This window comes from Falco naumanni, chromosome 7 (genome assembly GCF_017639655.2).
Source record: "Falco naumanni isolate bFalNau1 chromosome 7, bFalNau1.pat, whole genome shotgun sequence".
Classification (NCBI taxonomy): Eukaryota; Metazoa; Chordata; class Aves; order Falconiformes; family Falconidae; genus Falco; species Falco naumanni.
Genome location: NC_054060.1, coordinates 17,883,817 through 17,896,833, shown reverse-complemented (window position 1 = coordinate 17,896,833; position 13,017 = coordinate 17,883,817). Strand labels below are relative to the sequence as shown.

Below are 13,017 nucleotides of genomic sequence, written 5' to 3'. Positions count from 1 at the left end.
GCAAGTCATGCGTGCAGAAGCAAAGGAAAACAAAAGATGTTTTCTGTTCTTCCCATCAGCAGGTGATGCTCAGCCACTTCCCGGGAAGCAGGGCTTCAGTATGTGTAGAGGTTGCTGCAGAAGAGGGAGACAAATGTTGTAAATACCGAATGCCCCCCTTCCTCCTTCTCTCTCTTAGCTTTTATGTCTGAGCAGACATCATGTGGTATGGAATATCCCCTTGGTCAGCGTGGGTCAGCTGTCCTGGCTCTGTCCCCTCCCAAGATCCTGCCCACCCGCAGTGTACCGATGGTGGTGGGAATGCTGGAGAGGCAGCCTTGGTGCTGGGCTGGCGCTGCTCAGCAGCAGCAACACACTGGTGTGTTCCCACCACCTTTCTGGCTACCAACACAAAGCACAGCACTGAGGGCTGCTGTGGGGCTCAGCCAGACCCAACACAGTTAGCATTAGTTGAACTCAATTGTAACATTTCCTGTTGTCTCAGTTTGGTATCAGTCTGTGTCCTTCTGTGCTGTCCCTGTGCATTGTGGGTTTTCTAGTTTGCAGAATGGTTGGGGTTGGAAGGGACCTCTGGGGATCATCTAGTCCAACCTTCTGCTGAAGCAGCTTCTCCTAGAGCCTAGATCTCATCCAGGTGGGTTTTTAGTGTCTCCAGAGAAGGAGACTCCACAGCCCCTCTGGGCAGCCTGTTCCAATGCTGTCTCATCCCCAATTCAATTGGATGTGGCCTGGAGCCACCTGGTGTTGATTTGTCCTGCTTGGAGCAGGACTTTGGTCTAGATGACCTCCAGACATGTCTATCAGCCAGCATGATTGTATACTCTACGAAGCTGGTGCTACAAGTGCGCATGACAGTTGTTTTGTATGACTGTATGACAGTTCTTTTAATTCTGTTAGGAAACTTGGACAAGTACATAAATATTTGCAGACCACAGTTTTGCTATGAGATTAAGGTATTGAGTTGAGTTATTTGGTGAAACAATTCTCGCTGTGGTAATCTGTCAAAAATCAAACAAATGAGTGGCTCTGTACTCAAAACCTCTTCCAGTGAGGCTGTTTTTCAGCTGGATGCTTAATTCTGTCTGTGAATAATTGTTAATGCAGTAGAAGTACATACTCTCTTTTTTTTTTTTTTTTTTTTTTTTTATAATTAATCTGGATTCTGGCGCCAGCAACCTTCAATCTACATTGCATTTTAGATCAGGAATAAGCACTTCAAATCCACAACGTAATGGCTTGTACTTGAAGAGGAGATTAGTGCCTTGATATGAAAAAAGAGCAGGGGGTGGGGGAGGATCCAATTGTAAAGGCTTGTAGTATCGCTGTGCTCTTACATCCCATCTGTCTGCTGGAGGCGTTGGTGACAGTCTGTAATCCGCAGTGTTTAAATTGTAGAAGCCACCAAATACTTCACAATACAGTACTCTGCCAGGAAAAAGCTTTCTTGAGTGAAATAAATACAGCCCGTGGGGAAGTCACATGGGCAGGAAACTCACAAGTAATCAAACTGAAAAAGAAGGATTGCAACTGCATATGCCAAAGCACAGCAGCCCTAGACCTCAGCAGACTTGTTTACTATTTGGTTTTGCCTCTAGCTGTAAACTTGGTGTCTTCATAACTTCCCTCAGAAAACTGCTTTGTGTATGTGTCTCTGCTGTTTCCTCTTATCAGCTGGATTGCCATCTTCTGTGCAGCCACAGAGCCTTCCCTCCGGCGTGCAGTGTGAGACTAACATCCTGCACCGTCCTATCTTGCTCTCTGCCTCCGAGTCAGTTTGGAGCTGTTGCTCCTTAGGGCTGGGGGTGAGTACTAGTCACCAGTCATACACTCTAGCCTCTCTCTCCTACAATAGGATGTGGCTGAGGTCTGGTTTTCAAAAAGATTGGAGACAAGTTCTGTGCTGATAAGGTTAGTGACTGTACTGTGTAGCTCTTTTTTTTTTCTTCCTGCTATCTTTCTTGATATAGCCCCAAGCTGACTGCCTTTTTTGTCGTTCTGAACACCAGAAAGCAAAATCTGCCCTAATGGCACATGCCATTCAGCACATGGATTTTTCACCAAATGCACAGATAGTTAATTTCTTTTAAATGGAGAAGCAGGAATTGTGGTGGTAAAGCCTTAGGTGTTGAGGAGGATTTCAGACTTTGAGGTGGGATGGCATCCTAAGACTGAAGAACAGGGAGAAGACCTCCTGTTCAAACATTTTAGGAAGGTACAGGGCCTGTCATTTAGGTCTTTTCACAATAAACTGGTTACTCTGTATGAGGGGGAACAGGAGTTACAGGTTTCTTAGAGTAATATGTGCATAACCGTTGGCTTTAGACAGTGCTTCAAATTTTGCTTTAAAAATTAATTCTCCTGTAGAAGACTTGAATCTTGCAAATACTGAAATGGAGCAGAAAGTAATTTGCCTGAATTCTAGAGTAAATCAACTATAGATTTAAAAATTTGTCTGACTCCTTTTCCTTTTCTTGGGTTACTGTCTCTAACTGTATTGTTAATACTGAGCCATTTCAGCTTCATTCCTTTTTCACACTTGGAACAAAATTTTGCATTTATAATGAGAAACCAACAGGGATCAGACACAGGCTGATCATAGAATTTTTTAATCTGTACTTAATTTCCATGCTAAGATATGAATGTATGTTTCAGGGAAGGGGAGCATCAGTTGGGAAAGAGAGAAGTCAGCTTCTTTTTGAAGTTGCAGCATTGTCCAATAGTTCACCCCAACTTTGTTTCTATGTATGGGGTGCTTTTTTGCTTTTTTAAATACTTTTATGAGCACGAATATCTCTCAGCTTCCAAAAGGATTCTTTCTGGTGAAATCAAAGGACAGACCACACTCCTGGTATAATGGATTGCAGTTAGCATGCATGTGGCCATTGTGTGTGTCTGGTGAGCGAATGTAGCATTTGTGGGTTTTGGCATATTGCTGCTTTTGTAGATACTCTTCTCACCCTTTTCCCCTTAGTAAACTGTTTGTGTAATGATTTAGAAATTGTGGCTCCAATCAGGTGGCAAATGGAGCTTGCTTACGGCTTCAAAGAAAGCACAGCAGTGGGAACTTCCACACAAACTGTAGTCTCAGCATTGTGCATGTGGTGGCCTTGTGCCCCAGTTTCTCTTTTTTGGAGCAGTAATCTTTTTGACATTTTATATATGACTGATCTGTTTTATTTTTATAAAGAGGTCTTGCTAAGACATGTAAAAAGTGTTATGGCCCTCCTTGTGTTCCATGACAGTTAAAGCCTGCCAAAGAAATGAAGACCAATTAGAAAAGTTTGTGCAACTCTACTCCTCAAAGAGTCAAAACCAAACCAAAATCCCTGAATTAAAAAATAACGTTCTTCCAGAATCCCTGGGAGGGAATGTGGTCTGGAATTAAAAAATAACGTTCTTTCGGAATACTTGGGAGGGAATGTGGTCTGGAATGTGTTTGTTTTGGTGAGGTGAAGGGTCAGTCCAACATTGTGCTGTGAAGGGCTTTATGTTCCACTGGAGCTGCCTTCCCTACTTCCCATGTAGTCCGGCGGAGACTGCATCAGAAAGCAGCTGCATCTGATTTCTTCAGCTGGCTTGTACAAAAGGAGCTCTTGGTTTTTTAGGTAGGCTTTATGTGGTCCAATTTACAGGACTCTTGGGAGGGAGTTGCTTAATTGTGGGTTGCTGGCCGCTGCACAGTAGGTTGCTAGATGCCTGTAGTGTGTGACAGAGCTCTCGTGTCGCAAGGCTGTGCGTTGTGGGTGTGAGGGGAGGCTGCCACGGCCCCGACACAACTGGAAGCGCCATTTTCCAGCGAGCACCTTGGGGACAGCTACGGCACTGGCACGTTGTACCTCCGGGTGCAACGCGGGCCCGGCCGAGGCGCTGGGGCCGGGCCGGCCGCCGGGTCGCTTTCGTGCCACGCCACCAAGTGTTTTGTAACGCCCACACACGGCGGGCTCGCTCAGGACGCGTGCTGCGGGCTGTGCCGCCGAGGAAGGGGCCCACGGCTGTCTTGTTCCCAGCCCGCTGCCTGCGTCGGGCCGCTGGAGCCCCTGGGCGCCGGGGCTGCGGGTAGCGGCGGCGGCAACTCGTCATCAGCCCAGCGCCGCTGCCGCTGCCCGCGGCCTGTCAGGGCCCCGGCCAGCGGCTGCGCGGGCTCTGGCGGGCCGCGCGGCCGGCAGGGGGCGCTGTGGCCACCCCAGCTGCGCCGCCCCGCCGCCTCCGGTCAGCTGAGCGCGCCCTTCCGGCGGGGCCTGCGGAGCGGCGCGGCCTGCGGAGCCGAGCGGCGCGGCCATGCGCATCGAGAAGTGCTACTTCTGCTCGGGGCCCATCTACCCCGGCCACGGCGTCATGTTCGTGCGCAACGACTGCAAGGTACCGCCCGCCGCGGCGGCAGCGAGGCTGGCCCCGGCAGCGCCCGCGCCCGGCCCGCCGCCCCTTCGCGGCCTGTGCGGCTGGGTGGCTCGGCCTCCCCGCCGCCGCCACGGGCCCTGTGCCGGGGGCTCCCCCCGCGGGGGCGGGAGGCTCTCGCTCGCCCCGCGGTGTCCGCTTCTCACGCGGTTCGGTGCCAGCCGCTGCCAGGGCCCGCGGGGGACCCCCGACCCGGTCGGTGCCCCTGTCCCGGCCTGCCAAGCCTGGCTGGGCCTGCGGGCGGCAGAGTCCCTCGGGGCTCCAGCCCCCCGTTGCGGTGCTGCTGCGTGGCGCCGCCACCGCCCCGGCCCGTTCGCGGTGTGGGAGCCGTTCGGTGGAGCCATGCTGTCATTTGGTGTCTGTCGGGGCTGTCAGAAGTGTGGGCTGAAGGCTGGGCGTCAGTTTTTGCTAAGAAACAAGGTTCTTGGCAGAGCAATACAAAATCTTCATCCTTTAATTTTCTGATTTTGGAGAAGTAGGGCCTTCAGATTAACAGCAGGTGATTCTGAAGCTTTGATCAGTCCAGAAAAGCTGCGGGTTGTCTCTCTCGTGGTACTTGCTAAAGGTTGTAACCCGCTCAGATAGCTGATGTGGCTCACCCAGTTGATCCTGTTGGAACGGGATGCACATAGCGCTTCGGGCTTTACATCCCGGTGACAGTTTGGTACGTGAAATCTTGCGTACAGCTTCCCAGCCTCTGCTGTACTACTCATCACTTCTATAGGGCATTGGAGACCCTGGTGTGAAATGAGGCTTACACAAATAGCTTCCTTCCCATGCTCGGATGTCAAAACAAGTGCTGGCTCAACGCTGTTACTCATGTGAGTCACAGCTTTTGGGAATTTAGAGGTAGATGTAGATTGACACAGTTCCATTTACTAGAAAATGGCCATAAGGGGTGCATGTTCTGTAATTAAAAAAAAAAAAAAAAGGCAAAAAAAGCACAATGACAGATTAGTTGTGAACAGGTAGTCTGTGAAAGAACAAAATGTAATAGCAGATTTGTCGGAGGTAAGGTAAAAAGATGTGGTAGAAGAATGTAGAAAAAAATTATTTGAAGTTTACTACCTTTGTTAGAGGTTTCGTATTTTCTATTCCTTTTCTTTAGAAGTGACTGTTAGGTGGGAAGGAGAGTATGGTTGAGGAAAAACAGGGTTTGCAAAAACTGGTGAATAACAAATGTGATTTTGAATTTTCTTAAGTAATGTTTCAGCTCTGCTCTGGTTACTAGACAGCCCAGGGTTTTGCAAGTTGATGCACAAATTTAGGGAAGATTAAGAACTGTATGTAGGGATATGATTATATCGTTGCCCCCCTCTTTAACTTACTGCCATCTTGCTGCATACCCTTTGACTGGGAAATGTTTATTGAATTTGGGACAGTTTGGGATAGGGGATAGAGGGTTGAACTTCAGTATGGCTGTTAATTACATAATTTCAATACTAATAAAGGGGAAACTTCAGGTATAGATAGTGAAGTTTCTTTTATGCGTCTTTAACGGGCCTGAAAACATCACCTGGATGAACATAAGGCGCTGCCATGGCTAGCAGTGGCAGGTACCTAAAATGATTAAAGGTCAGTTAGAATGTTTTGGCATATGCTTTAACTGGTTTCAGTAAATTCAGTCCGGGACTTAAGTAATGTGCTTAGGACTCCTGTTGCAGGGTAATCTTTAAGGCTTAAAGCTACATTCTAGAAGATAGACCTTTTTTTGTCTATGTGTATCACATTCAAAAGTGTTATATGAGAGGTGTGAGAATTTTTTGTTGTCAGTATGGCACTGTATCTAAAAAGTGCTGACAGGTATGGAGAATTGTTTGCTCATAGTACAGGTTTGGTTTTCTAGTTATTTTTGCAGATGATAATTATCACAACTCTGGCATATTTTACTTCTGATCAGCTTATTTGTAAGTGTTTGTGCATGTCCCTGACAGCTGTGGAAATGACTTTATAATGAAAAAACAAGAATAGTGCTTGAAATGCTTCTTGTTAATAGCTTTATTTGAACTGAAAATACTGAGATTTGAAAGATGGATGTTTTCTCTATGAGCAATGTTAGAGAAACTATAGTGTTTGATATTATGCTTGCAGTGGGGCAAGAATAATGTGATTTGACCATAAGCTTTTTTTTGGTTACCCCCTCTCCCCTTCTTCTTTTAAGATATTTAGATTCTGCAAATCAAAATGCCACAGAAACTTTAAAAAGAAGCGAAATCCCAGAAAGATGAGATGGACCAAAGCATTCCGGAAAGCATCTGGCAAAGAATTGACAGTGGTAAGAAGCTGAACTGGTTCACACTTTATATTAGATCACTAAAATGGCAGAAATCTAGCCTCTTCCAGTTACAAAAAGGTTAGTTTAGTGTTGTGGTTTAACCCCAGCTGGCAACTAAGTCTCACGCAGCTGCTCACCTCTACCCACCCCCCGCCTTCCCCCCTCAGTGAGATGGGGAAGATAATTAGAAAAAGGGTAAAACTCATGGATGAAGATGAGAAAAAATCAATAATTGAAATAAAATTCATTCAGCTTGACTATAACTTGGAACTTCCCATTTCAGCTTTTGTGTGGAAGCCAGTGTATCAGGTGTCTGTGCTGGTAATACATGGTGGTTCCCACATCCAAGGCATTTTTTTTTCCATCTACAAGTCCCCTGCTCTCTGTACCTACACATTTGGTAGTTGTTTCTTTACAGTCAGATCATTTGGGTTACTGGGTACCCCAGGAAGTCTCTTTATGTAGACACATAAGATGGTTACCTTTTGAAGCCTCTTTAAAGCATACAGTGTATAGGAAAAGTCCTTGCATAGATTGGAGTGTTTCAGAGACAGCATATGAGATTTTAAAAGCAGTTTCAAGACAAAGTTACTTCAGTCGTAGAAATAGTGAACTCATATTTGATGTCACAGTCCTTAAATAATTAAGAATTACTGTGAGCTAATTTCCTGTATTGTGACAGAATACAAAGAATTTGGTAAGTATTTTGACACGGTGATTTGGTGCCTTCTGTGTATCTTCTGAGGGGAAGAATGTGATTTTATTTTATTTAGTAATGTGACTCTGAGAAGCTATCTTTAACTAGCATCTTCTGTAATTGTATTTCTTGCTTTCAAGTTGTTTCTTGCCAAGTTGAATTACCTTTTTGAAAAGAACTTTTAAAATTCCTTTTATACATGTCTAAATAGGTGACAGTATTCTCCAATATTGAGATATATCTATGTATGCTAAGAACAAAAACAATACATCAATATAGTGCTTTCTTGTAGATTGGTTGGTATCCATTTTTTCAAAAGCCAGCTTTGGGGAGATTGTCTAAATAGGCTTGTGACAGTGGGAACTACTGTAGTTTGTAAGAAGGTGGCAATTCTTGCTGCTTTAAACAAGTACATTGGATAGGCCTTAAATATATTTACTTGTTTTCCTGGATTTCAAGTGGTTTTTATTAAACAACAAAAAAATTAAGAACATAATTTTGCCAGATGGTTGTTCACAAGGTATTTCTGAGGGACTTTCTCTTACTCTCTCGCTCAGAATGACTGAGGAGTTGGTTGTTCTGTCCCCTCATGTTTGAGATTGAAAACATCCATTGGCTGGTGTGGGGCAGCTGTAGTTGATCTCTGTGCATGTAGGTTAGAAGACCATAGCACTCTGAACATCTCTTAGGATGTTCTTTTCACTGTTCGTGGTGTGTTCTCATGATACAAAACAATGCCGTGTGTGTTACAAATATGTAAAAGCTGACACAGTTCAGGATAAACTGCAGTGAATTGGTGCAGTGCTGGGTCATGCTTGGCTAAAAATGAATTTTCTTTTTGTTTTTTAAGTATAAGAATGGCATGTAGATGTTAGCATGCGGTGTGCTTTACAGCTTGTATTTTGGATATTTTGCTTCGTGCTATCCCATTGTGAAAACTTGAGACATCTGCCAATGGAGCATGGCTTGTGAGGGTGTACATGCCATTTCTTGCTATTCTGTGTAGTTTCTGTTACTGGAGCTGTCTTTAGCTCAAGTGAAGATTAGCTGCTGGTCTCATAGCTCTGCTTTACCTCTACAAAAAAAGAACCTTTTGGCAGGGAAATGTCCTCAGATAAAGTTGGTATAAAGCTAAGCATGCTGAGCAAAAAAACCCAACCAAACCAGGAAGCTGTTTTTCCATCCTAAAATCTTGAGGAAAAACCCAAAATAACCCCAAAAAGAAATACTCCCACCTGCCTCAAACACCACAATGTCATCAGTTGAAATATTTCACAATTTCAAATTATTTTGTGTTGTTTCAATATTCTTAAAATGAAGTAGTGGTTTGGGTTTTTTTTTTTTTTTTTTAAACTGTTCAAAATTACAGGCTGTTGAGTAGAACTTACTGGACCTGCATTAAATGCTTTTGACACTGTGCATTTTCAATTTTGCTTTCTACCTGTCTAGTCTACTCTGTATTTTCTATTCCACATTGGTCTTCTCTGTTCTTTTTGTTTCGCTAAAAAGAGAATAGCTGAGGGAGATGTTTTGGTAAATAGTCCTCCTCAGCCATATCACCTTGACTTTGGCACTTTGAGGTCAAACACTCCACTCTGTTTCCTTCTAGTTTAGTAATCTCTCAAGGCTGTTAAAGTACAGGAACTGAGATTCTGAAAGGGGGGAAAAATATCACATGAAGTATTGTTATAATAGTGAGTGCTATAGTAAGAATGTATTGATCTAAATATGGTTCTGTATATAATCTATATTTACTTTTCCTTAATATAGGATAATTCATTTGAGTTTGAAAAACGTCGAAATGAACCAGTGAAATACCAAAGAGAGTTGTGGAACAAGACTGGTGAGTCATTTAAAAAAACAAAAAATGAACTGTGGGGAGTGAACTTTTTAGTGATTGTGTTTGAAATTACAGGAATCATGACTAAATTTTTATGTTGAGGAGGTTTGAATTGTGAACAGGTGTGGAGTTTCCCTTTTCCCCTGCGCCCCCCCCCCCCCCCCCCCCCAAACTTTAGAAAATGAGGTGCTGCCCCGAAACTTTAGAAAATGAGGTGCTGCATTCCTCTATTTTGAATTACTATCTTCAAAAAACCTTAGTTGTTCTCCAGCTTTTTAAGAGGCTCTGAGTGTGAGCCTTTTATACTGATGCAGTTGGTTCTTTGTTCCTGCTCATTCTACTTCAGTTTTAATGGATCATATATATATATATATATATATATATATATATATATATATATGGAAGAGTTACTTACATCATGAATGAATACCATAAATGAGAAGGTGGTAACTTGCATCTGATTTCAAGTAGTGTCTTTTGTAGCGATGGTTAACTGTAGAAAATAGGTGTAGGCACAAAAGTGGAAGCATGAATAAGATTTAAAATACAGTTCGTTATCGTTGTACACAGAATATTCCCCTACCCTGCTCACTGAAGAAGGAATAACTTCCTTTACATAGTGTTATGTGTTACCTCTGATATAGAGGTATTATGGAATCCTGGTAGCGTTGCTCTGCAAAATAACATGTATTTTCAGCTGTAGGTATGTAAGCACATTTAAAACAACTTCTGCTTTATTTCAGTTGATGCAATGAAGAGAGTGGAGGAAATAAAGCAAAAACGCCAAGCTAGATATATCATGAACAGGTGAGGAGAAATGTTTGTATTATGGGAGTGCTTGCAAATTGTATTAAGACAGTCAGCCTTTCTGGAGAAAGGATCAGAAGTTGTAAATGGCTGTTTGCCTTGTACATACACAGTCATCCAAGCAATGTGATAAAATAGATTGAATGGGCTCTACTGTGCTACCAAACCACTACACTTTATTGGCTGTCCAGTGAAATGTAACTTCTGGACACTTGATAATAGTTACGTTTCCTTGTTTTCCTTCTTTGTAACAAGGACTCTTAGATTTGAACAGATTTCTGGTAAGAGTTGATACAGTGCGGGGGTTTTTTTTTTCTGGTTTTGTGTCCAGTATATGCTTGAATTGGTTTTTAGATACTTCTATTACCTTGATTTCTTTATTTATTTAGTTATTTACAGTTTACATACCTTTAGCTGCAGATTTGTCGTGCGTTAAAATGAAAACATACATCTCCTCTTTGAAAGTAGTTAAATATAATTTTCTCCCTCCCCAGATTAAAGAAGAGCAAAGAGTTGCAGAAGGCAGAAGACATCAAAGAAGTCAAACAGAATATCCACCTTCTTCGTGCTCCACATGCAGGTAAGAACTTGCTTTACCTGGTTTGCTTAGGTTAACTTGTGTATACAATTTTATAATGGATATTGATATTATTTTTTTATATGACTAATTCTACAGATCAATAACTGTGCATTTTTCTTGCAGTTAATTTGTCTATTGAATATGAATTCAATATGAATATTGAATATGGAGAACAGCTGCTTGTAAGCAGCGTAGTGCTCATCCAAATTACCTTTTGATTTATCTAGTCCTGCGTTTGCCCTATCTTTTCCTTATTTGAATGATTTGAACTACACTCAATACCTGGTACTCTATGAACTCCATATTTGTTAACCAATACGTTTATTTATGTCTCCCCTTTGAACTGATTATTTGAACTCAACAGACTATACTAATGATTGATATAAAATACAGTAGTTAAATTCTGCTTTTTGAATTTGTTAGCTAATTGTGACAATAGTTTTTTTGTAGTTTACTGCATATAATGAAACTTACATGAAAATACTGTTTTCTTCAGTGTAAGCCTATGTTTTTTAAAATAGCATGATAACTTTACAGATTTTCACTCGAATCTGTGCCTAGTTCACATATAATAATGTATGTTTTTTGTTAGTGAACAGAGTTTTTCAGTTTGAGAAACCTGTTACTCCTAAATAATTTCCTGGTTTCTAAAATATTAAAAGTAGTAGCTTCTGTTAGATGATGTTAATAAAAATGAAGTGTAAAGGTGATTATTTTTTAAAATACAGTTAATGGAATAGAGTAATGGAGATAAATACGTTACTATTAGTTATTTTGTATTTACCAGTGATTTTTGTCTCCCTGGATGTAGGTGTGACACATTATTAGACATGAGAAATCTGTTGTGTGTTTTTTCTTCTTGTTTGCATTAACTATAGTCTGAGATGCTATATATTTGAAACAAGGTCTTGACAGGATATATTTAAACCTTGATTTAAACTGTCCCTTGTTTTTTGGGTGAAGAAAAAGAAAAAAGATGTGAATTTAAAGGAATAAACCTGAGTGTATATTTCTTTTGTTTGGCTTTGCTTATGTTAAATAAATGACGCACAGTAGCATGTAGTCCATCTGTTTGTAAAACATCAGCTACATTTTCAGTGCTGTGCAGTTCCTGCTGGGCCTTAAAGACAGCAGAATCAAGTAGCAATCCTGGATTATTTTTTTGGTAGTATTATTGAGAGTTAACACTTTTGCCATCCAGCACAGCATTCAGGAGGGCTTAAATCTTTAGTGTAAAAACTAATGTGGTGAAGGCCACTGATCTGTTAGAAGTAATGTGTTATAGTCCTTTGCAAAGTTCTGCTACGTATTACCAGCTATACCAAAGTTCATCGTACTATATTAAAAATGTGTTTGACTGCATTTTAGATTTTGCATAAAAACAGCAGCAGCTTTTCTGTCAAAATGTTTCTTCAGTAGTTTTAGGTGATGATGGAGGTTAGCAGTAAATACTTGTAAGCTTGATGGGTTTACTCCTAAACAACTCTTTAAGCAATATATTTAGAGTGTTTTGCCTAGAATAAACACATGTATTGTTCAAAGAATAGTTACTTGGGTTCAGAGAGACATCATGAAATTAATTTTTCTTTGCTTTGAAGGCACACCAAAACAGCTGGAGGACAAAATGGTGCAGAAACTACAAGAGGACGTGGCTATGGAAGAAGACTCTTAAAATGCTTTTATTTTCTATTTATATTCAGTAGTTAACAGTTCCTTACTGCATCACCTGACATCATTCAGAACTGTGCTTACAGTTGAAGAAAAATACATTTTAATAAATAGTGGTCATTTACAGTTTGAATGATTTTTGGGTTTATATAATATTACAAGATGGATACTGGTTTGGACAGTACTTAAAATTTGAGAAAACCTTGTCAGCTGGATGGAGAATAAGGCATATTGTTTGAGATACTATGTGCTCCTTGGAAAGTTAACACTTTCTTTCTGGGTAAATTTTCCCTGAAAATTCAAGGAATAAAAGATGTTTGCCCTGAGCTTTCCTTATTTTGTCTGTTGTTCTTTCATAGTGGTAAAAGCAGATAAAAATGTAGCTTAATGGTTACAGGATGTGGCAGGTTGTATTATTTTCTTTCAGTCCAGTGCAGTCCAGACTGTTTTCACACTTGTGATTGGGCAAGTTTTTCAGTTTGTTATCAATGTTTGTATTATTTGTTTCATCTCCTTTTTAAGTCAGCTTCCCCAGAATTATATTGCAGTTGACACTGAAGCCTGGCAAAGCTAGCATTGATGTAGGACTTACTGCTGTTTTTGGAAAACAGTAGTGGTGATAGCATCCAGTCTGAAGTTGGACCTGCCATCCTTCTGACCTGAAGTTCAAATCTAACACGTAATCAGGTTGATTGAGATGCTCAATTAATCACACTTTTGACTGTTTTTACCTAACACTCAGGATTATTTTGATA

The 13,017-nt window shown here is 41.5% G+C and overlaps 1 protein-coding gene across 1 annotated transcript; it reads left to right on the top strand.

Moving 5' to 3' along the window:
* The first annotated feature begins 4,218 nt into the window (after positions 1 to 4,218).
* On the top strand, positions 4,219 to 12,588 carry RSL24D1 (ribosomal L24 domain containing 1). Its single transcript, XM_040599715.1, has 6 exons — positions 4,219 to 4,359; positions 6,557 to 6,670; positions 9,138 to 9,210; positions 9,951 to 10,014; positions 10,509 to 10,594; positions 12,193 to 12,588. Exons 1-6 carry the CDS (start codon positions 4,279 to 4,281, stop codon positions 12,264 to 12,266), a joined length of 492 nt encoding a protein of 163 aa, XP_040455649.1. The 5' UTR covers positions 4,219 to 4,278; the 3' UTR covers positions 12,267 to 12,588.
* The last annotated feature ends 429 nt before the right edge of the window (positions 12,589 to 13,017 follow it).